This window comes from Hordeum vulgare, chromosome 1H (genome assembly GCF_904849725.1).
Source record: "Hordeum vulgare subsp. vulgare chromosome 1H, MorexV3_pseudomolecules_assembly, whole genome shotgun sequence".
Taxonomy (NCBI): domain Eukaryota; kingdom Viridiplantae; phylum Streptophyta; class Magnoliopsida; order Poales; family Poaceae; genus Hordeum; species Hordeum vulgare.
In genome coordinates, this window is record NC_058518.1 from 79,819,736 (window position 1) to 79,845,084 (window position 25,349).

Sequence of the window (25,349 nt, forward strand, 5' to 3'; positions counted from 1 at the left end):
CAATCTATAACAGCCCATGTAGTGTTTAAAAAGGATCTTCCGAGGATGACAGCCATGGCATCGTCCTTGGGAATATCCAAGATAACAAAGTATGTTAAGATAGTGGTGTTAGCAACCACAACAGGCACATCCTCGCAAATGTCGATAGCGAAAGCAGTTGATTTTTCGGCCATTTACAGAGAGATTTTAGTGGGTGTCAACTTATCCAGCTCAAGTCTATGATAGATAGAGAGAGAGTCATAACACTAACACCGGCTCCAAGGTCGCATAACGCAGTTCTCACGTAGTTACCTTTAATGGAGCTAGGTATAGTGGGCACACCGGGATCACCTAGTTTCTTAGGAGTTCCACCCTTGAAGGTATAATTAGCAAGCATGGCGGAGATCTCAAGATCAGGTATTCTCCTCTTATTAGTCCCAATATCTTTCATCTACTTAGCATACGGAGACATTTTGAGCATATTTGTCAAACGCATCTGCAGAAAGACAGGTCTAATCATCCCAACGAAGCGCTCAAAATCCTCAACATCCCTTTTCTTGGATGGTTAGGGAGGAAAGGGCATGGGTTTCTGAACCCATGGTTCCCTTTCTTTACCGTGCTTCCTAGCAGCAAAGGCATTCTTATCGTATCTCTTAGCCTTAGGCTGTGGGTTATCAAGATCATCAGGTTCAATCTCCGCATCCTTTTCATTGCTAGGCTGAGCATCTTCATGAACATCACTATTGATATTATCATTAGGCTCATGTTCATCACCAGATTGTGTTTCAGCATCAGAGGTAGAGGCATCGTTTGGTCTCTCAGGTGTAGCAGCAACAGGGTTGCTGGCGTGCAGGTTCCTACCATCTTTCTTCTTCTTTCTAAGATGACTAGGTGCATCAGTGCTAACTCCTTGAGACTCTTGTTCAACTCTCTTCGGATGACCCTCAGGATACAGAGGTTCCTAGGTCATTCTACCGCCTCTAGTGACGACTCTGACGGAATTGTCATTCAACTCATAGAGCAAGTCATTCTAAGCTTTAAGTACTTGTTCTACCTGAGTAGTAACCATAGAGGCATGTTTACTCAGAAGTTTAAGATCATTGACATTTCTGTCCACACAAGCACTTAAATGACTAAGCATACGAGCATTCTGTTCCAATTGTCTGCTAACATAATCATTGAAACTTTGTTGTTTGGCAACGAAGTTATCAAATTCATCCATGCATAAGCTAGCAGGTTTATCAAAAGGAATATCACTCTCACCAAACCTACGCAGAGAATTTACTTCTACTACCTGTATCGGGTTATCAAGACCATGGATCTCTTTGATAGGTGGTAGATTTTTGACATCTTCAGATTTAATGCCTTTCTCTCGCATAGCTTTCTTGGCTTCTTGCATATCTTCAGGATTGAGGAATAGAATACCTCTTTTCTTCGGAGTTGGCTTAGGAGGTGGCTCAGGAATAGTCCAAGCATTCTCATTGCACAAGATGTTATTCAATAGAATCTCAGCTTGTTCTACAGTTCGTTCCCTAAAAACACTACCGGCACAACTATCTAGGTGGTCATTGGATGCATCGGCAAGTCCATTATAGAAGATATCAAGTATCTCATTCTTCTCAAGATGGTGATCACGGAAAGCATTCAGTAGCTGGATAAGCCTCCCCCAAGCTTGTGGGAGACTCTCTTCTTCAGCTTGAGCAAAGTTGTATATTTCCTGCAAGGTAGCTTGCTTCTTATGGGCAGGGAAATATTTCTCAGAGAAGTAGTAGACCATATCCTGGGGACTACGCACACATCCAGGAGCAAGAGAAGTGAACCAGGTCTTAGCATCATCCTTTAGCGAGAAAGGAAACAGCTTGAGCATATAGTAGTGGCGGATCTTTTCCTCACTAGTGAATAGAGTGGCTATATCATACAGTTTGGTAAGATGGGCTACAACCGTTTCAGATTCATAACCGTGAAAAGGATCAGATTCGACTAGAGTGATTAACTCAGGGTCGACAGAGAATTCGTAATCTTTATCGGTCACAAAGATAGGCGAAGTGGCAAACTTCGGGTCGTACGTCATCCTAGCGTTCAGAGATTTTTCTTTCCACTTGCGCAGAAGTTTCTGAACATCATAGCTATCCTTACATGCAAGAAAGTCCTCAGCTATCTCTCCCTCCATAACATAGCGCGTATCAGGCATAATAGGCAATTCAGGCATAGTAGCAGGTTCTACTTCAATAGTATCAGCAGTTTCAGAAGTATCATCACATCTAGCAGTAGCTCTAGCAAGTTGTGCATCAAGGAATGCACCTAGTGGCAAAGCAGTATCAGGCATAGTATCTAGCATAGCATCATCAGGCATAGTATCTAGCATAGCATCATCAGGCATAGTATCTAGCATAGCATCATCAGGCATAGTATCTAGCATAGCATCATCAGGCATAGTATCAAGCATAGCATCATAAGCATCATGGGCAGCAGAAGTAGCATCATCAAGCACAGGCGACATATCAAGATTTCTAGCAGGAGGCGAAGTCGCAAACTTACTCAAAACTGAAGGTGAATCAAGTGCAGAGCTAGATGGCAGTTCCTTACCTCTCCTTGTACTGGAAGCTAGAATTTTAGTTCTTGGATCTTTCAGATTCCTCATAGTGATCACCAGACGTCAATACCAAGTGACTCAGAGAATATAGGTGTGCTTCCCCGGCAACGGCGCCAGAAAAAAGCCTTGATGTCCCACAAGCGTATGGGATAGCATCAGTTTTCGAGGGTAGAGTATTCAACCCAAATTTATTGATTCGACTCAAGGGGAAGTGAAATAATATTCTCAAGTATTAGCAGTTGAGTTGTCAATTCAACCACACCTGAAAGATTAGTGTCTGCAAGCAAAGTATCAGTAGCAAGGTAGTATGATAGCAACGGTGCCAGAAAAAGCCTTGGTTAACGGGATTGTCAGTACCGCATACCTAGCCCCGGCAACGGCGCCAGAAAAAAGTCTTCATGTCCCACAAGCGTATGGGATCGCAGCAGTTTTTGAGGGTAGAGTATTCAACCCAAATTTATTGATTCGACTCAAGGGGAAGCGAAAGAATATTCTCAAGTATTAGAAGTTGAGTTGTCAATTCAACCACACTTGAAAGATTAGTGTCTGAGAGCAAAGTATCAGTAGCAAGGTAGTATGATACCAGTGGTGCCAGAAAAAGCCTTGGTTGACGGGATTGTCAGTACCGCTTATCTAGCCTCCGCAACGGCGCCAACAAAGTCTTGCAACATGTAACAGCAGGGTAGCAATGAAAAGTAAAGTAACAGTAGTAGTGACAGCAGCAAAGTGGCCCAATCCCTCTTGTAGTAAGGGACAAGCCTAGGCAAAGTAACGTAGCGAGGACCGGTAGTAAAAGACTCATAGGCAGTGGATCGGTGATGGATGAGTGTGACGGATGTGATTCATCATGTAACAGCTATAACACGGAGAGATATGTGGCTAGCTCCCGTTCGTCAATCTAATGTAGGCATGTATTCCGTATGTAGTCATACGTGCTTAGGGAAAAGAACTTGCATGACATCTATTATCCATCCCTCCCGTGGTAGCGGGGTCCTAATGGAAACTACGGGATATTAAGGTTCTCCTTTTAATAAAGAACCGGACCAACGCATTAACACGAAGTGAATACATGAACTCCTCATACTATGGTCATCTTCGGGAGTGGTTCCGGCTATTGTCGCTACGGGGTTGCCGGGTCACATCACATAGTAGGTGACTACAACTTGCAAGATATGATCTAAAACACACATATATTGGCGACAACATAATAGGTTCAGATGTGAAATCATGGCACTCGGGCCCTAGTGACAAGCATTAAGCATAGCCAAGTAGTAGCAACATCAATCTAGAACATAGTGGATACTAGGGATCAATCCCCGTCAAGAACTAACTCGATTACATGATAGATCTCATCCAACTCATCACCGTCCAGCAAGCCTACGATGTGATTACTCACGAACGATGAAGAGCATCATGGAATTCTCGATGGAGAAAGGTTGATGATGACGATGGCGATGATTTCCCCTCTCTGAAGCCCGAAACGGACTCCAGATCTGCCCTCAAGTTGAAGAATAGGATGTGGCGGCGCCTCCGTATCACAAAACACGATGAAACCTTCTCTCTGATTTTTTTTCCACGCGAAACAGAAGATATAGAGCTAAGATTCGGGGCGGTGGTGCCACGTGGGCCCCACAAGACCTCACGGCGTGGGATAGGGGGTGGCCGCGGCCCAGGGGCTTGTGGCCCACTGGCACGCCCCCTCTGGTGGATCTTTGCGCAGGTATTTTTCTTTTATTCCAGAAAAAATCTCTGTAAATTTTTAGGACGTTCCGAGAACTTTCATTTCTGCACAAAAACAACACCATGGCAATTCTGGTGAAAACAACGTCAGTCCGGGTTAGTTCCATTCAAATCATGCAAATTAGAGTCCAAAACAAGGGCCAAAGAGTTCGGAAAAGTAGATACGGCGGAGACGTATCAGCCACTAGCCCCAGGAGGCTACATGGGCCAAGTGTGAGACGGAACCAGCCCTTGTGTGGGCTGGTGCGCCCCCACACCCATGCCATGGCGCCTAAGAGGGGGAAGGGGAAATCCTAGCACAGGTGGTCCTAAGGCCCACCAGGAGGTGCACCACCCCCTCCTCCCCTGCTCGCCGCCACCCCCTCCCCCCATCTAGGGCTGCCCCCCCCCCCCCCCCTTATGGGTGGAAACCCTAATGGGGGCGCCACCCTCCCTTCCCCCTATATATAGCGGGGGTTTTGGCCATTGGAGACATGGAATTCCATCTCTCTCTCGGTGCAGCCCTGCTCTTCTTCTTCCTCCTCTCCCACGGTGCTTGGCGAAGCCCTGCCGTGAGACCACGTCTCTCCATCGACACCACGCCGTCGTGCTGCCGGAGATCTTCCCCAACCTCTCCCTCCTCCTTGCTGGATCAAGGTGCGGGAGACGTCACCGGGATGCACATGTGTTGAACACAGAGGTGTCGTGGTTCAGCACTAGATCGGAATCACACCGCAATCTGAATCGCCGCGAGTACGACTCCATCAACCGCGTTCTAGCAACGCTTCCGCTTAGCGATCTTCAAAGGTATGAAGATCCACTCACCCCTCTCTCGTTGTTGGTCTCTCCATAGGAAGATCTGAATATGGCGTAGGAAATTTTTTGATTTTTGCTACGTTAACCAACAGTGGCATCCGAGAGAGGTTTTTGTGCGTAGATTCTATGCACGAGTAGAACACAAAAAGGTTGTGGGTGGTGATTTTGTCAATTGCTTGCCACTACTAGTCTTATTCTTTTCCATCGGTATTGTGGGATGAAGCAGCCCGGACCGACCTTACACGTACGCTTATGTGAGACAGGTTCCACCAACCAACATGCACTAGGTGCATAAGGTGGCTAGCGGGTGTTTGTCTCTCCCACTCGAGTCGGATTGGATTTGATGAAAAGGGTCCTTATGAACGGTAAATAGCTTTGGCATATCATCGTTGTGGCTGTCATGTAGGTAAGAAGGCGTTCTTGCTAGAAACCCAAATCAGCCACGTAAAACTTGCAACAACAATTAGAGGACGTCTAACTTGTTTTTGCAAGGTTTGACATGTGATGTGATATGGCCAAAGGTTGTGATGTTACATGTGTGATGTATGAGATGATCATGTTCTTGTAATAGGATTCACGACTTGCATGTCGATGAGAATGACAACCGGCAGGAGCCATAGGAGTTGTCTTAATTTATTGTATGAGATTCAACACCATGTGTTTACTACTTTTACTTCATTGCTAACGGCTAGCTATAGTAGTAGTAGTAGTAGTAGTAGTTGGCATGACGACTTCACGGAGACACGATGATGGAGATCATGATGGAGATCATGGTGTCACGCCGGTGACAATGATGATCATGCGATGCCCGAAGATGGAGATCGAAGGAGCAGAGATGATAATGGCCATATCATGTCACTATATGATTGCATGTGATGTTTATCATGTTTTTCATCTTATTGCTTAGAACGACGGTAGCATAATATGATCCCTCATAAAATTTCGAGAACTTATTACCCTAAGTGTGCACTGTTGCGAAGGATCGTTGTCTCGAACCACCACGTGATGATCGGGTGTGATAGATTCTAACGTTCGCATACAACGGGTGTAAGCCAGATTTACACACGCGAAACACTTAGGTTGACTCGAGGAGCTTAGCATGTACAGACATGACCTCGAATACAAGAGACTGAAAGGTCGAACATGAGTCGTATGGTTGAATACGATCAGCATGAAGTTGCTCACCATGACGACTAGTCCGTCTCACGTGATGATCGGACACGGGTTAGTCGACATGGATCATGTAACACTTAGATGACTAGAGGGATGTCGATTTAAGTGGGAGTTCATACTTAAATTGATTAAATGAACTTAATTATCATGAACTTAGTATAAAAGTTGTCTTTACGAATATTGTAGATCCAATGGCCTCAACTTCAACGCGTTCCTAGAGAAAAACAAACTAAAAGATGATGGTAGCAACTATGCGGACTGGGTCCGCAACTTGAAGCTCATCCTCATTGCATCCAAGAAGGCTTATATCCTTGATGCGCCGCTAGGTGACCCCACTGTTCCCGTGAGGCCTCTTGAGCTTGCGTTTTGGTTTTTCCCTTGAAGAGGAAAGGGTGATGCAGCACAGGAGCAGTAAGTATTTCCCTCACTTTGAGAACCAAGGTATCAATCCAGTAGGAGAATCGAGCCAATTGTCCAGAGTACCTGCGTAAACACAAACGAGCTTGCATCCAACGCTATAAAGGGGTTGTCAATCCCTTCAAGATTGATTGCAAAGTGAGATCTGAAGGCGAAAAGTGCAATGAAGTAAAAGTGTAAGGCTGAAAATATGGTGTGAAGTAGACCCGGGGGCCACAGTGTTCACTAGAGGCTTCTCCCAAAATAGCAAATATTACGGTGGGTGAACAAATTACTGTCGAGCAATTGATATAACCGTGCAAAGTCATGACGATATCTAAGGCAATGATCATACATATAGGCATCTTGTCCGAGACAAGTAGACCGATACTTTCTGCATCTACTACTATTACTCCACACATTGACCGCTATCTAGCATGCATCTAGTGTATTTAGTTCATGACGAACAGAGTAACGCCTTAAGCAAGATGACATGATCTAGAGGGATAAACTCAAACCAATGATGTAAACCCCATCTTTTTACCCTTGATGGCAACAACACGATGCGTGCCTCGCTACCCCTTTTGTCACTGGGTGAGGTCGCCGCACGGTATGAACCCAAAACCAAGCACTTCTCCCATTGCAAGAATCATAGATCAAGTTGGCCAAACAAAACCCACAACTCGAAGAGAATTACAAGGATATGAAATCATGCATATAAGAGATCAGAAGAAACTCAAATAAGATTCATAGATAATCTGATCATAAATCCACAATTCATCTGATCTCGACAAACATACCGCAAAAGAAGATTATATCGGATAGATCTCCATGAAGATCATGGAGAACTTTGTATTGAAGATCCAAGAGAGGGAAGAAGCCATCTAGCTACTAGCTATGGACCCAAAGGTCTATGGTGAACTACTCACGCATCATCGGAGAGGTCATGGTGTTGATGAAGAAACCATCCGTATCCGAATCCCCCCTCCGGCAGGGCACCAGAACATGCCCTAGACGGGATCTTGCGGAGACAGAAGCTTGCGGCGGCGTAAAAGTATTTTCATGGATCTCTCCCGTAGTTTTGGATTTTTCAGGAACTCATAGGCGGAAGAGGTAGGGCAGACGAGCCACAGGGGGCCCACAAGCCTGCTAGGCGCGGGCCCCCCTGGCTGCGCCTAGGGGGCTCGTGGAGTCCCCTGGTGGCCCCTGCCTTGGTTCTCACGTCTCGTGCATATCTTCTGTTCCGGAAAAAATCTTTTCGGAAGTTTTATTCCGTTTGGACACCGTTTAAAATCCTCCTCTGAAAAGGGTCAAAAACACGGAAAAAAACAGGAACTGGCACTTGGCACTGAGTTAATAAGTTAGTCCCAAAAAAGATATAAAAGGCATACAAAACATCCAAAGATTGACAAGATAATAGCATGGAACCATCAAAAATTATAGATACGTTGGAGACGTATCAAGTATCCCCAAGCTTAACTCCTGCTCATCCTCGAGTAGGGAAGTGATAAAGACAGAATTTTTGATGTGGAATGCTAGCTAGCATAGTTGTCCCTTGTAACTTCTTTCATGTGACATGAATGTTCAGATCCGTAAGATTCAAAACAATAGTTTGCTATTGACATGAAAACAATAATACTTCAAGCAAACTAGCAAGGTAATCATGGACTTTCGAAATAACAAGGCCAAAGAAAGTTATCCCTACAAAATCATATAGTCTGGCTATGCTCCATCATCCCCACACAACTAATTTAAATCATGCACAACCCCGGTATTGGCCAAGTAATTTTTTTCGCACTCTTACTTTCTCAAACCTTTTTCAACTCTCACGCAATACATGAGCGTGAGCCATGGATATAGCACTATGGTGGAATAGTGTGTGGTGGTGGTTGTGAGACAAAAAGGAGGAGATGGTCACATCGACTCGGCATATTAAAGGACTATGGAGATGCCCATTAATAGATATCAATGTGAATGAGTAGGGATTGCCATACAAAGGATGCACTAGAGCTATAAGTATGTGAAAGCTCAAAAGGAGAACTAGTGGGTGTGCATCCAACTTGCTTGCTCACGAAGACCTAGGAAAATTTTGAGGAAGCCCATCATTGGAATATACAAGCCAAGTTGTATAATAAAGATTCCCACTAGTATATGGTGGTGAAAAAACGAGAGACTCTCAATCATGAAGAACATGGTGCTAATATGAAGCACAAGTGTGGAAAGAGATAGTAGCATTGTCCCTTCTCTCTTTTTCTCTTCTTTTTTTGTTTGGGATCTTTGGCCTCTTTCCATATCTCAATGTTTTTTTGTGGGCAACTTTGGCCTCATTTTTTTATTTCCTCACATGGGACAATGCTCTAATAATTATGATCATCAAACTTTTATTTACTCACATCTCAAAGCTTAGAACGATGATGACTCTATAGGAAATGCCTCCGGCAGTGTACCGGGATGTGCAACGATCTAGCTTGGCGTATGACGTTGAAACATCTCGCTAGCTATCCTACGATCATGCAATGGCAATATGAGAGTGACGGCACAAGTCATGAGACGGAAAGGTGGGAGTTGCATGGCAATATATCTCGGAATGGCTATGAAAATGCCATAGTAGGTAGGTATGGTGGCTGTTTTGAGGAAGGCATATGGCGGGTTTGTGCACTGGCGAAAATTGCGCGGTACTAGAGAGGCTAGCAATTGTGGAAGGTGAAAGTGCATCTATACCATGGACTCACATTAGTCATGAAGAACTCACATACTTATTACGAAAGTTTTTATTAGTAATCGAAACAAAGTCCTAAACGCAAACTCCTAGGGGAAGGGTTGGTAGGTGTAAACCATCGCGCGATCCCGACCGCAACACAAAGGATGAAAATCAATAGATCAATTATGCTCTGTGTTCCTAACATAGCGGTTCACCATACGTGCATGTTACGGGAATCACTAACTTCAACACCCTACTAACATAACTCTTAATATTACCAAATCCACGTCTCCAAACTAATTGAGAGGAATCAAAACTTCTCTTTCTACTCAATGCACAAGAAGATGGAGGTTTTATTGTATCCTCTTTGGGTACCTATCACCTTTGGGACTACTTTCATATCACAAGCCAACTACCAAGTCACGCACCGTCGTGCTCTAAAAGATCTAAGTGAAGCACATAGAGCAAAGTGGTCTAGCTCAAAAGATATAAGTGAAGCACAATGAGCATTCTAGCAAATTCACGATGAGGGCATGTCTCTCTCAAAAGGTGTGCAGCAAGGATGATTGTGACACAACAAAAAGAAAAGACTCCTACGATACAAGACGCTCCAAGCAAAACACATATCATGTGGTGAATAAAAATATAGCTCCAAGTAATGTTACCGATGGATTGAAGACGAAAGAGGGGATGCCTTCCCAGGGCATCCCCAAGCTTAGGCTTTTTGGTGTCCTTGAATTTGGCTTGGGATGCCTTGTGCATCCCCAAGCTTGAGCTCTTTCCACTCTTTATCCCTTTGTCCATGAGAACATCACCCAAAACTTGAAAACTTCACAACACAAAACTTAAACAGAAACTCGTGATATCATTAGCACAAGAAAACAAACTACCACCTATTGAGGTACTGTAGCAATCTTGATTACTATTTATATTGGTATTAGATTACTGTATTCTCACTTTTCCATGGCTAGTACCCCCCGATACTATCCATAGTTTCATCAAAACAAGCAACCAACTCAACAAAAATAGAATCTGTCAAAAACAGACCAGTTTGTAGCAATCTGTATACTTCGTATACTTCAGTTACCTCAAAAATTATGAAACATTTCGACAGCCTGGGAAAAAGGCATATGAACCAGCAGCAAAAAGAATCAACTCAAAAGCTCTTTCTGAATAAAAATGAAAAATAATTTCGTGAGCGAAAGGTTTTTGTCTTTTTCCAGCAGGATAAAACAACCATCAACAAGACTAGTCATAAAGGTTTTGCTTGGCTAAAACACAAGAAAAACAATCATAAGAGAATTATGATGGTGTGGACGCAAAAAAAACTGAAAGAAAAAAGATAAATTCATTGGGTTGCCTCCCAACAAGCGCTCTTGTTTAACGCCCTTAGTTAGGCATAAGGTGATGGAATCACGTATCGTCGTCTTTGGTGCTCAAACCATAAGTAGCCCTCATCATGGATTCATAAGGCAATCTTATTTTATTTATAGGAAAATGCTCCATGCCCTTCTTTAAAGGAAATTGAAACCTAATATTCTCTTCCTTCATATCGATGATAGCACCAATAGTCCTTAGGAAAGGTCTACCAAGAATGATAGGGCATGTAGGATTGCAATCAATATCAAGCACAATGAAATCCACGGGTACATAGTTCCTATTTGCAATAATAAGAACATCATTGATCCTTCCCATGGGTTTCTTGACAGTAGAATCCGCAAGATGCAAATTAAGAAAACACTCCTCAATCTCATTAAAGCCTAGAACATCACATAAAGACTTTGGAATTGGGGAAACACTAGCACCCAAATCACACAAAGCATTGCATTCATAGTTTTTGATTTTGATTTTGATAGTAGGTTCCCACTCATCATGAAGCTTTCTAGGAATAGAAACTTCCAACTCAAGTTTCTCTTCAAGATATTTTATCATAGCATCGACGATATGATCGGTAAAGGCCTTGTTTTGGCTATAAGCGTGTGGAGATTTTAGCATGGATTCCATCAAGGAAATGCATTCAATCAAGGAGCAACTATCATAATTGAATTCCTTGAAATCCAAAGTAGTAGTTTCATTACTACTCAAAGTTTTGATTTCTTCTACTCCTCTTTCAATGCTTTTAGCATCAAGATAGATGGACTCCGAATCATTGGGGCGTTTTTCAACCAAAGTGGATTCATATCCGGCCCCATCATCATTAGGTTTGACACTAGAAAACAAAGATTCAATGGGAGTCACACCAAGCACTTTAAGATCTTCGTGATTCTTATCACGAGAACACGCCTTTTTAAGCCATTCATGTCTAGCACGAATTTGGGAGGTTCTTTCTTTGCTCTCTCTCATGGAAACACGCATAGCTTTCAAAGTTTCATCCATACTGATCTTGGGAGGAGCACATCTAACTTTCAAAGCATCAATATCACTAGACATTCTATCAACGCTCCTAGCCAAATCGTCAATTTTGAGTAGTTTTTCCTCTATGGACGCGTTGAAAATCTTTTGCGAGTTGATAAACTCTTTGATATTACACTCTAGATCAGAGGGTAATTTATTGTAATTTCCATGAGTATTTTTGTAGGAGTTGCCAAAGTTATTAGAGGGGTTACTAGGAAAAGGTCTAGGAACATAGTTTCCTCTAAAAGCATTGTTGTTGCCAAAATTATTCCTACCAACAAAATTAACGTCCAAGCTAGCGTTGCTACTCTCAATCAAGGAAGACAAGGACATATCAGTAGGATCTAAAGGAGCACTTCTACTAGCAACCAAATTCATTAACTCATCCATCTTAGCACTCAACGAGTTAATTTCTTCTATAGCGTGTACCTTTTTACTAGTAGGTGACCTTTCAGTGTGCCACTGAGAGTAGTTTGTCATGATATTGTCAAGGAGTTTTGTGGCTTCTCCTAACGTGATTTCCATGAACATTCCACCTGAGGCGGAGTCCAAGATATTTCTAGAAGCGAAATTCAAACCAGCGTAGAAGATTTGTATAATCATCCAAAGACTCAAGCCATGAGCGGGACAATATCTAATCATCAATTTCATTCTCTCCCAAGATTGTGCAACATGTTCATGATCAAGTTTCTTAAAATTCATGATATCATTACGGAGAGAGTTATCTTAGCCGGCGGAAAATACTTGGATATATAAGCATCTTTGCACTTGTTCCAAGAATCAATACTATTTTTGGGCAAAGATGAAAACCAAGTTTTTGCTCGATCTCACAACGAGAACGGAAAAAGCTTCAATTTAATCACATCATTATCCACATCTTTCTTCTTTTGCATATCGCAAAGCTCAACGAAGTTATTAAGATGGGATGCGGGATCTTCACTAGGAAGGCCGGAGAATTGCTCTTTCATAACAAGATTCAGCAAAGCACCATTTATTTTGGATGATTCCCACTAGTGGTGGGAGCAATCGGACTACTAATAAAATCATTATTATTAGTATTCGAGAAGTCACAAAGTTTGGTGTTTTCAGTCATGGTGACTTCAGCAAGCAAACAAGCACACAAGCAAAGATAAAGCAAACGAGAGAAAAGGGCGAATGAAAAAGGCAATCGAAAAAGGCAAATATTTTTTTGTAATTTTTTGTTTATCAGTAGTGGGGGAGAGGAAAACGAGAGGAAAAAAGGTAAATGCAACAGATGAGTTTGCGACACTTACTTGGATGAGTTCTTGACTTGATCCTCCCCGGCAATGGCGCCAGAAACCCTTCTGCTCCCTCTTGAGCTTGCGTTGGTTTTTCCCTTGAAGAGGAAAGGGTGATGCAGCACAGGAGCAGTAAGTATTTCCCTCAATTTGAGAACCAAGGTATGCATCCAGTAGGAGAATCGAGCCAAGTGTCCAGAGTACCTGCGCAAACACAAATGAGCTTGAACCCAACGCTATAAAGGGGTTGTCAATCCCTTCAAGATTGATTGCAAAGTGAGATCTGAAGGCGGAAAGTGCAACGAAGTAAAAGTGTAAGGCTGAAAATATGGTGTGAAATAGACCCGGGGGCTATAGTGTTCACTAGAGGCTTCTCTCAAAATAGCAAATATTACGGTGGGTCAACAAATTATTGTCGAGCAATTGATAGAACCGCGCAAAGTCATGACGATATCTAAGGCAATGATCATACATATAGGCATCACGTCCGAGACAAGTAGACCGATACTTTCTGCATCTACTACTATTACTCCACACATCGACCGCTATCCAGCATGCATCTAGTGTATTGAGTTCATGACGAACAGAGTAACGCCTTAAGCAAGATGACATGATGTAGAGGGATAAACTCAAACCAATGATGTAAACCCCATCTTTTTACCCTTGATGGCAACAACATGATGCGTGCCTCGCTACCCCTTCTGTCACTGAATGAGGTGACCGCACGGTATGAACCCAAAACTAAGAACTTCTCCCATTGCAAGAATCATAGATCAAGTTGGCCAAACAAAACCCACAACTCGAAGAGAATTGCAAGGATATGAAATCATGCATATAAGAGATCAGAAGAAACTCAAATAAGATTCATAGATAATCTAATCATAAATCCACAATTCATTGGATGTCGAGAAACACATCGCAAAAGAAGATTACATCGGATAGATCTCCATGAAGATCATGGAGAACTTTGTATTGAAGATCCAAGAGAGAGAAGAAGCCATCTAGCTACTAGCTATGGACCCGAAGGTCTATGGTGAACTACCCACGCATCATCGAAGAGGTCATGGTGTTGATGAAGAAGCCCTCCGTATCCGAATCACCCCCTCCGGCAGGGCACCAGAACGTGCCCCAGATGGGATCTTGCGGAGATAGAAGCTTGCGGCGGCGGAAAAGTATTTTCGTGGATCTCTCCCGCAGTTTTGGATTTTTCAGGAATTTATAGGCAGAAGAGGTAGGGCAGACGAGCCACAGGGGGGCCACAAGCCTGCTAGGCGCGGGCCCCCCTGGCCGCACCTATGGGGCTTGTGGGGTCCCCTGGTGGCCCCTGCCTTGGTTCTCACGTCTCGTGTGTATCTTTTGTTCCGGAAAAAATCTTTTCAGAAGTTTTATTCCATTTGGACACCGTTTAAAATCCTCCTCTGAAAAGGATCAGAAACACGGAAAAAACAGGAACTGGCACTTGGCACTGAGTTAATAAGTTAGTCCCAAAAAAGATATAAAAGGCATACAAAACATCCAAAGTTTGACAAGATAATAGCATGGAACCATCAAAAATTATAGATACATTGTTGACGTATCATCCCGCGGCAGCCCAAGATGTTCAGAACATCTGGCAAGCGCGGAGTGATGACTACTCTTTGGTTAGGTGTGGCATGTTATATAGTTTAGAACCGGGGCTCCAAAGGCGTTTCGAGCAACACGGAGCATATGAGATGTTCTAGGAGCTGAAGCTAGTTTTTCAAGCTCATGCCCGGGTCGAGAGATATGAAGTCTCCGACAAGTTATTTAGTTGCAAGATGGAGGAGAACAGTTCTGTTAGTGAGCATATGCTCAGAATGTCTGGGTTGCACGGACGTCTGACTCAGCTTGGAGTCGAACTTCCGGATGACGTTGTAAGTGAAAAAATCCTCCAGTCTCTCCCACCAAGCTACAAGGGTTTTGTACTGAACTACAATATGCAAGGGATGGAGAAGACCATTGCCAAGTTGTACTCGATGCTCAAATCTGCAAAAGTAGAAGTCAAGAAAGAGCATCAAATGTTGATGGTCAACAAGACCACCAGTTTCAAGAAGGCCAAGGGTAAGAAGAACTTAAAGAAAGATGGCAAAGTTGTTGCCGCGCCCGGTAAGCCAGATGTCGGGAAGAAGAAAAAGAATGGACCCAATCCTAAGACTGGGTGCTTCTATTGCAAGGGAAAAGGTCACTGGAAGCGAAACTGCCCCAAGTACTTAGCGGACAAGAAGGCCGGCAACGTTAAAGGTATATATGATATACATGTTATTGATGCGTACCTTACCAGCGCTTGTAGTAGCTCTTGGGTATTTGATACCGGTGTTGTTGCTCACATTTGCAACTCAAAGCAGGAACTGCGGAATAGTCAGAGACTGGCCAAGGACAAGGTGACGATGCGCGTCAGGAATGGCTCCAAGGTCGATGTGATCGCCGTCGGCACACTGCCTCTACATCTACCTACGGGATTAGTTTTAAATATTAATAATTGTTATTTAGTTCCAGTTTTGAGCATGAACATTGTATCAGGGTCTTGCTTAATGCGAGACGGCTACTCATTTAAGTCAGAGGATAATGGTTGTTCTATTTATATGAGTGATATGTTTTATGGTCATGCTCCGTTGGTGAATGGTTTATTCTTAATGAATCGCGATCGTGACGTTACACATATTCATAGTGTGAATACCAAAAGATGCAAAGTTGATAATGATAGTCCCACATACTTGTGGCACTGCCGCCTTGGTCATATCGTTGTTAAGCGCATGAAGAAACTCCATACTGATGGACTGTTAGAGTCTCTTGACTTTGAATCATTTGACACATGCGAGCCGTGCCTCATGGGCAAGATGACTAAGACTCCATTCTCAGGAATAATAGAGAGAGAAACCGACTTATTGGAAATAATACATAGTGATGTGTGTGGTCCGATGAACGTTGAAGCTCGCGGTGGCTATCATTATGTTCTCGCTCTCACCGATGATTTGAGTAGGTATGGATATATCTACTTGATGAAGCACAAATCTGAAACATTTGAAAAGTTCAGGGAATTTCAGAATGAGGTTGAGAATCAACGTGACAGAAAAATAAAGTGTCTACGATCTGATCATGGAGGAGAATATTTGAGTCACAAGTTTGGCACATGCCTAAGGAAGTGTGGAATTGTCTCACAACTGACGCCGCCTAGCACACCGCAACGTAACGGAGTGTCTGAACGTCGTAATCGCACTTTATTAGATATGGTACGATCTATGATGTCTCTTACTGACTTACCGCTATCATTTTGGGGATACGCATTGGAAACTACAACATTCACTTTAAATAGGGCACCGTCTAAATCCGTTGAGATGACACCGTATGAACTATGGTTTGGCAAGAAACCTAAGTTGTCGTTTCTTAAAGTTTGGGGTTGCGATGCTTATGTGAAGAAACTTCAACCAGAGAAGCTCGAACCCAAAGCGGAGAAATGCGTATTCATAGGATACCCTAAGGAAACTATTGGGTATACCTTCTATCTTAGATCCGAAGGTAAAACCTTTGTTGCCAAGAACGGATCCTTTCTAGAGAAAGAGTTTCTCTCGAGAGAAGTAAGTGGGAGGAAAGTAGAACTTGGTGAGGTAATTACACCCCCTCTCGAACCGGAGAGTAGCGCAGCGCGGGAAATTGTTCGTGTGGCTCCTACGCAAACTGAAGAGGAAGTTAATGATGATGATGATGAAGCTTCGGATCAAGTTGCTACTGAACCGTGAAGGTCCACAAGGGTACGTTCCGCACCAGAGTGGTACGGCAACCCTATGATGGAAATCATGTTGTTAGACAACGGTGAACCTTCGAACTAGGAAGAAGCAATGGCGGGCCCGGATTCCAACAAATGGCTTGAGGCTATGAAATCCGAGATAGGATCCATGTATGAGAACAAAGTATGGACTTTGGTGGACTTGCCCGATGATGGGCTTGCCATAGAAAATAAATGGATCTTCAAGAAGAAGACTGACGCAAACGGTAATGTGACCGTTTACAAAGCTCGACTTGTCGCAAGGGTTTTCGACAAATTCAAGGAGTTGACTACAATGAGACTTTCTCTCCCATAGCGAAGCTAAAGTCAGTCCGAATCATGTTAGCAATTGCCGCTTTTCATGATTATGAAATTTGGCAAATGGACGTCAAAACAACGCTCCTTAACGGGTATCTTAAGGAAGAGTTGTATATGATGCAACCAGAAGGTTTTGTCGGTCCTAAGAGTGCTAACAAGGTATGCAAGCTCCAAAGCTCCATCTATGGGCTGGTGCAAGCATCTCGGAGTTGGAACATTCGCTTTAATGAGGTGATTAAAGCGTTTGGGTTCATACGGGTTTATGGAGAAGCCTGTCTGTACAAGAAAGTGAGCGGGAGCTCTTTAGCTTTCCTCATACTATATGTGGATGACATATTATTTATGGGAATAATGTAGACTTATTGGAGAGCATAAAGGCCTACTTGAACAAGAGTTTTTCAATGAAGGACCTTCGAGAAGCTGCATACATATTAGGCTTCAAGATCTATAGAGATAGATCGAGATGCCTCATAGGTCTTTCACAAAGTACATACCTTGACAAGATATTGAAGAAGTTCAATATGGAAAACTCAAAGAAGGGGTTCTTGCCAGTTTTGCAAGGTATGAGATTGAGTAAGACTCAGTCACCGACCACAGCAGCAGATAAAGAGAAGATGAGTACTGTCCCCTACGCTTCAGGCGGTGTGCTCTCTAATGTATGCCATGCTGTGTACCGGACCTGATCTAAACCTTGCCATAAGTTTGGTAGGGAGGTACCAAAGTGATCCCGGTATGGAACACCGGACAGCGGTCAAGAATATCCTTAAGTACCTGAAAAGGACTAAGGAGATGTTTCTTGTTTATGGAGGTGACGAAGAGCTCGTCGTAAAGGGTTACGCCGATGCTAGCTTCGACACAGATCCGGATGACTTAAGTCACAAACCGGATACGTGTATGATTTGAATGGTGGGGCAGTGAGCTGGTGCAGCAGCAAACAAGATGTCGTGGAAGCATCTACATGTGAAGCGGAGTACATAGCTGCTTCGGAAGCGGCTCATGAAGGGATCTGGATGAAGGAGTTCATCACCGACCTTGGAGTGGTTCCAAGCGCGTCAGGTCCGATGACACTCTTCTGTGATAACACTAGAGCCATTGCCATAACCAAGGAGCCCAGATTTCACCGGAAGACGAAGCACATTCAATGCCGCTACAACTCCATCCAGGACGAGGTCCAGAGAGGAGTAATAGATATTTTTAAAGTACACACGGATCTGAACACTGCAGACCCGTTTACTAAACCTCTCTCTCGAGCAAAACATGATCAACACCACAATGCTACGGGTGTTCGATTCATCACAATGTAACTAGATTATTGACTCTAGTGCAAGTGGGAGACTGTTGGAAATATGCCCTAGAGGCAATAATAAAATGGCTATTATCATATATCCTTGTTCATGATAATCGTCTATTGTTCATGCTATAATTTTATTAATAGGAAACAGTAATACATGTGTGAATAAATAGATCACAATGTGTCCCTAGCAAGCCTCTAGTTGGCTAGCTCGTTGATCAATAGAAGATCATGGATCTGATCATGGACATTGGATGTCATTGATAACGGGATCACATCATTTTTTCAAATGATGTGATCGATAAGACCCAATCCTAAGCATAGCACTAGATCGTGTTGTTCGTATGCTAAAGTTTTTCTAATGTCAAGTGTATTTTCCTTCGACCGTGAGATTGTGCAACTCCCGGATACCGTAGGAGTGCTTTGGTTGTATCAAACGTCGCAACATAACTGGGTGACTATAAAAGTGCACTACGAGTATCTCCGAAAGTGTTTGTTGGGTTGGTACGAATCAAGATCGGCATTTGTCGCTCCGTGTGACGGAGAGGTATCTCTGGGCCCACTCGGTAGAACATCGTCATGAGCTCAATGTGACTAAGGAGTTATTCACAAGATGACGTGCTACGGAATGAGTAAAGAGACTTACGAGTAACGAGATTGAACAAGGTATAGGTATACCGACGATCGAATCTCGGGCAAGTTCTATACCGACAGACAAAGGGAATTGTATACGAGATTGATTGAATCCTTGACATCGTGGTTCATCCAATGAGATCATTGTGGAACATGTGGGAGCCACCATGGGTATCCAGACCCAGCTGATGGTTATTGGCTGGAGAGATGTCTCGGTCATGTCTGCATGCCTCCCGAACCCGTAGGGTCTACACACTTAAGGTTCGATGACGCTAAGGTTATAGGGAATTGTTATACGAGGTTACCGAAGGTTGTTCGGAGTCCCGAATGAGATCCCGGACGTCACGAGGAGCTCCGGAATGGTCCGGACGTAAAGATTGATATATAGGATGAATGGGTTTGGACGTCGGAAATGTTTCGGGCACCACCGGCATAGTGTCGTGTCCACCGGAAGGGTTCCGGAGGCCCACCGGGAAAGGCCACCAGCCCCAGGAGGCTACTTGGGCCAAGTGTGAGATGGAACCAGCCCCTGGGTGGGCTGGTGCGCCCCCACACCTAGCCCATGGCGCCTAAGAGGGGGAAGGGGGGAACCCTAGCGCAGGTGGGCCTAAGGCCCACCAGGGGGTGCCCCACCCCCTCCCCGTATCTAGGGTTGCCGCCCCCCTCCCTTAGGGGTGGAAACCTTAAAGGGGCGCCACCCTCCCTTCCCCCTATACATAGCGGGGGTTTTGGCCATTGGAGACACGGAATTCCATCTCTCTCTCTCGGCGCAGCCCTGCTCTTCTTCTTCCTCCTCTCCCACGGTGCTTGGCGAAGCCCTGCCGGGAGACCTCGTCTCTCCATCGACACCAAGCCGTCGTGCTGCCGAAGATCTCCCCCAACCTCTCCCTCCTTGCTGGATCAAGGTGCGGGAGACGTCACCGGGCTGCATGTGTGTTGAACGCAGAGGTGCCGTGGTTCGGCACTAGATCGGAATCACACCGCGATCTGAATCGACGGGAGTACGACTCCATCAACCGCGTTCTAGCAAACGCTTCCGCTTAGCGATCTTCAAAGGTATGAAGATCCACTCACCCCTCTCTCGTTGCTGGTCTCTCCATAGGAAGATCTGAATATGGCTTAGGAAATTTTTTGATTTTTGCTACGTTGACCAACAGAGATATGGTAGGATACTTGGCAAGGGGATCGGATCATTGAAACCCCAAGTAATACGCCTAGACACTTGGCCTCGGGAGGCTCAAGAGCATTGTACTAGTTCATCCACCAACCTCCGTGAGAGACAATCCACCAAAAGTAGGAGTAGAGTTTTACGCCTCGCGGCGGCCCGAACCTAGATAAACTGTTGTGTTCTGTGCTCCCGTCACCATCGTGTGAGTCCTTAGTCTTGCCCAACGAGTAACGAGCATGTTAAACCGACTCTGTTGAGTGGCCTTCGTGTGCGTTCCTGAGTTTGAATCTTAGAGGTTTTGCGGAGTCTGAAATCCGACAAAACCATTATTCAGTCACACTCAGTCATTCAATAGGAAACATCAAAGAAAGCATCGTGACCAAGTTTGAAAAGTAGTCCACCGAGCTCGACTGATTGAGCTCTCCCTCTCGCAAGTTGTCCATTGGAGTTGGAGCGCATCCATCCAAAATTCTATCCTACCCCGCGTAAGTACCTACGTAAAACAGCCTCGATAATGCATGCATTTCAAAACCATCGATTAGCAAAACTTAGCCTATAAATCCAGCCCCAGTTCCCTCACAGTCCTCACCACCAGCTTCTTAGCAACATGGCTTCTTCTTCCTCCTCCTTTCGGGTGGCCGCCACCTTGGCCGCGCTGCTGGCGGCCGTCTGCGTCCTCCACGCCGGCGGGGCGGCGGCGGCGGACCTGTGCGTGGACTACTACGACTGCACGTGCCCGGACGCGTACAAGATCGTGCAGGGTGTCCTGGTGCAGGCGCACAAGTCGGACCCGCGCGTCTTCGCCAGCCTGATCCGCCTCCACTTCCACGACTGCTTCGTGCAGGGGTGCGACGCGTCGCTGCTGCTGGACACCTTCAACGGGATGGAGACGGAGAAGGACGCCATTCCCAACAAGAACTCGGCGCGCCGCTACGACGTCATCGACACCGCCAAGGCCGCCCTCGAGGCCGCCTGCCCTGGCGTCGTCTCCTGCGCCGACATCCTCGCCATAGCCGCCGAGATCTCGGTCCAGCTGGTACGTGCTACTTACTCCCAGTTAATTACGTACAGTGATCGGACTGGTGCATGAGCTGATATTTTTTTTCCTTTTTCGAGTTCCATTTCCACGAGCATGATTGGTAGTAGTAGGTCCTATGTAGCTTTCGGCCTGCGTGGTTTAACGAGTGTTCTCCCTCAGTGCCTGCATATAGCACAACGATCATATATACATGCATGCATATGCAACTGAACGTAGAGGATATGAGTTAGGATTCGCCATATTTGCATGCAACTGTCCAAGCAAAAGTCGATGGTAACAAAGGAATGGACGCTAATTAAGTTGGCATATATGCGTATGCAGTCTGGAGGACCTGGGTGGAGCGTCTTGCTGGGGAGGCTGGACGGCTTCACGTCCAACTTTACGGAAGCCGGGAACCTACCAGGCCCATTCGACGGCCTGAAAAACCTGACAGACAAGTTCAAACTCGCCACGCTTGACGGTACTACCGACCTCGTCGCTCTCTCAGGTAACCAAGCTCGCGCACAAGCACAACTACATCCAAAGATACTATAAATACTGTCAATAAACTTGATGTAACGGTGGGTTCAAAATTCAACGAACTTTTGCCTATTTCAGCGGGGTTTGGAATATATTTATCCCGAAATTTCGAGGCGGATTCAAACTGATTTCAAAATAATAGAAAATAACGTTAGAACTCATTAAAATTGAGTGAAAATTGAAATCTGAAAAGCGGAAATAATTTCCAAAATATGTGAAAGTTTCAAAATTTAAGATATTTCGGTGAAGTCTAAAATTATTTTGCTTCCGAAATTAGAAACCTTAACACTACTTTCAGGACACCGTCTTTGTACTTTTTCGTTTGATGAAAAAGAAGATAGCACTCCGGCCTCTCCTCTCTGTAATTCTACCTTCATATATATATATATATATATATATATATATATATATATATATATATATATATATATATATATATATATATATATATATATATATATATATATATATATATATATATATATATATACACACCTCACTTTTTGTGAGAATATATGTATATACTATTGACGATGAAAGATATATAAGCGATAATAAAACTCAAGAAAAAACTGATCATAAGAACTCCAGAAGAAACCCAAGTTTAAATACCGATATATAAATCGAGAGAATTCTTATACATGGTCCTTGTTTCATCTTTAATATTAACCTTATTTTTGTTTTAAATGTGTAGGCGCACACACTTTCGGTCGTGTGCAATGCCAGTTTGTCACCGATAGATTGTACAACTTTAATGGGACGAACCGGCCCGACCCGACCCTCAGCCCGAGCTATAGGGCCTTCCTGTCCCAGCGATGCCCAATGAACGGCAACGGTCAGTCCCTGAACGACCTCGACCCGACAACACCCGACAAGTTCGACAAGAACTACTTCACCAACCTGAAGGTGAATCGTGGCTTCCTCCAATCCGACCAGGAACTCAAGTCAGACCCACTCGCGGTGGGGACAACGGCGCCAATCGTCGACCGGTTCGCGGGCAGCCAGGACGCCTTCTTCAAGGCCTTCGCAAATTCCATGATCAAGATGGGGAACATAAGGGTGATAACGGACCCCTCCAAGGGAGAAGTCCGGAAGCGTTGTGCGTTCATCAATTGATATTAGGGGGAGACCACGAGAGGATATACACTACAAGTGTGGGTGTGGCATCTGATGTGCGTGTGATCATGGACGTAAGGATGAATTCATCTTTTATTGTTCAGTGCAATAATTGGTATGTGTGTCAACCAAATGTACACATTTCATTCGTGCATGCTTGTTGTCTGACCTGGAATAAAGTCTAAAAAGTCATTTCAATGTTTTCGTTCAAACAGTGGAAAAGTGTTTGATTCTTACCAAGCAAATGTGATGTGAAGCTTGGCTACCAAGTCGGGTGGTTTGTTTGCTCCTTTTTTCTCTGATTGGCTCTCAATTTCTTTTTGACGGAAACAGCAGGAACTCTGCTTTTTCATTATAGAAGAGGGGGTTATTTTGGGATGACTGAAGCTGAGCCATAGCTGAGTTTTTTGTTTGGCCTCATTGACCGCGTCAACCATCCGATCTACTTGCATCGAGGCCCTTTTTCGTTTTACTCTTGCAACCCATGTTTTTGTTTCGTTTCTCTCGTATTTTATGGCCTATCTCAGCATGTTGTATAGGAGGACAATGACAGGGCATTTCGTCTCGTGACCCATATTTTTGTTTCGTTTTCTTTATTGGGGCCCATTTTCCGTGTCTATGTCGGTGATGCCTATTTGGTGTTACACGCACCCATTAACATGCATTTCGTTAACTAATGCTTGAAGCGTTCCAAAGCGGGCCAGCGCATCTAGGTCCAAGCGGAAGTGAGCTATTTCTAGATTTGCGAAGCTGCCAAAAGTTTTCCTAGTCGGTTTTTTTTGTTAGGTTTTTTTCGGTATGTTTTTTGTTCGATTTTCCATTTTTACTTTTTATATTTATTTTATTTACTCTTTTTTTCTTTTCTTTTGTACCTGTTTTTTCCTTTTCCAGAAATGCACAACATTTTCAATTCTAATGTACTTTTTTCAAATCAATGAACTTTTCTTAATTTAGATGAACTTTTTTTTTATATTTGATGGTTTTTTTCAGTTTTTTATGATTTTTGTTAAAAATAAATGAACTTCTTTCAAACACGATAAACTTCTCTTTAAAAAACGATGAACTTTTTTCAGAATCGATGGTTTTTTTAAAAACTTGATGAACTTTAAAAAAAATGTGGATTTTTTCAAAATCAATGAACCTTTTTAAAACTCGTAATTTTTTTACAAAAATACATGAATATTTTGAAAAACTTCTGAACTTTTTATAAATCTGTGAAGTTTTTTTCAAAATTAATGAAATTTTCTTTACAAATTAGGCAACTTTTCTTCCAAATTAATGAACATTTTTCAAATTTGCCACCTTTCGTCGAATTTGATGAACTTTTCTGATTCTTGCATGTTTTTTACAAATTTGTTTCGAACAGAAGTTCAACTCAACCAGCCTGGTCAACTTCACCGTCAACTACAAAGAGCCGAGTAAGCGAGGGAAGACCCTTAGCCAGCGAGCATAGACGCACTTAATAGGCCTCGGCCCGTTAACGCGCGCGTGAGGGCCAGCCGCGCTAGTTAGCATAAGAGGGGCTGACTAAGAGCTCCGGTCTCGCGTTCATCTGAAATCACTAGTTAGCGAATACATCTTTCAACGGTTACTTCCACCTTCATAGTTTGCGACAAGTGACGCACTGCATGCGTGTCACCTTCACAGATCCGTATTTTCAAAACATTTTATCACCTAAACCGTACGTCCAAATCTTAAACCATTTTCACCGTTGGCTTTTCGCGTCGGGATCTTCAAAACTAGATTCCATGTTAATAGGTTTTGACAAAAAAACTCACGAAAAAACTATGCCTCACGCGATAGAAAAAAACTGTTTTCGTGTTTTATTTCTTTTCCGAGAGGCACGGGTCGTGCCTCTCGCGAAGGCAAAACCGTGCCTCTCGTGAAAGTAAAACCGTGCCTCTCGTGGAAAAAAAGAGAGCAGAAAATGCGTTCTTTTATTCTTTTTGGGAGAGGCACAGGCGTGCCACTCGCGAAGGCAAAATTGTGCCTTTCGCGGAAGCAAAGCCGTGCCTCTCACAAAAAAAAAAAGACGTGTTTTTCCCTTTCGGGAGAGGCACGGGCGTGCCTCTCGCGAAGACAAAACCGTGCCTTTCGCGAAAGCAAAATCATGCCTCTCGCAAAAAAAACAGAAAATGCATTTTTCCCTTTCCGAAAGGCACGGGCGTGCCTCTCGCGATGGCAAAACCGTGTCTTTCGCAGAAGCAAACCGTGCCTCTCGCAAAAAAACAAAAAAACTTTTTTTTCTTTCCAAAAGGCACGGTTGTGCCTTTCGCGCAGGCAAAATCGTGCCTCTCGCGGAAGCAAAACCATGCCTCTCGCAAAAAAATAGAAAACATGTTTTTTGTGTAAAAAAAATAGAAAACGCGTTTTTTCGCGAAAAAAAATCGTCCAAAACTTATGAAAGACCGGTGAAAAATGGACTTTTTCACTGTTGTGACCTTAATCTGAAAC

General features: G+C 43.8%; 1 protein-coding gene across 1 annotated transcript; it reads left to right on the forward strand.

The window, feature by feature from the left end:
* The first annotated feature begins 20,813 nt into the window (after nucleotides 1–20,813).
* On the forward strand, nucleotides 20,814–23,093 carry LOC123425245 (peroxidase A2-like). The gene is made up of 3 exons (XM_045108923.1): nucleotides 20,814–21,257; nucleotides 21,582–21,747; nucleotides 22,474–23,093. The coding sequence occupies exons 1-3, from the start codon at nucleotides 20,829–20,831 to the stop codon at nucleotides 22,893–22,895; spliced, it is 1,017 nt and encodes a 338-aa protein (XP_044964858.1). The 5' UTR covers nucleotides 20,814–20,828; the 3' UTR covers nucleotides 22,896–23,093.
* Nucleotides 23,094–25,349: the final 2,256 nt, after the last annotated feature.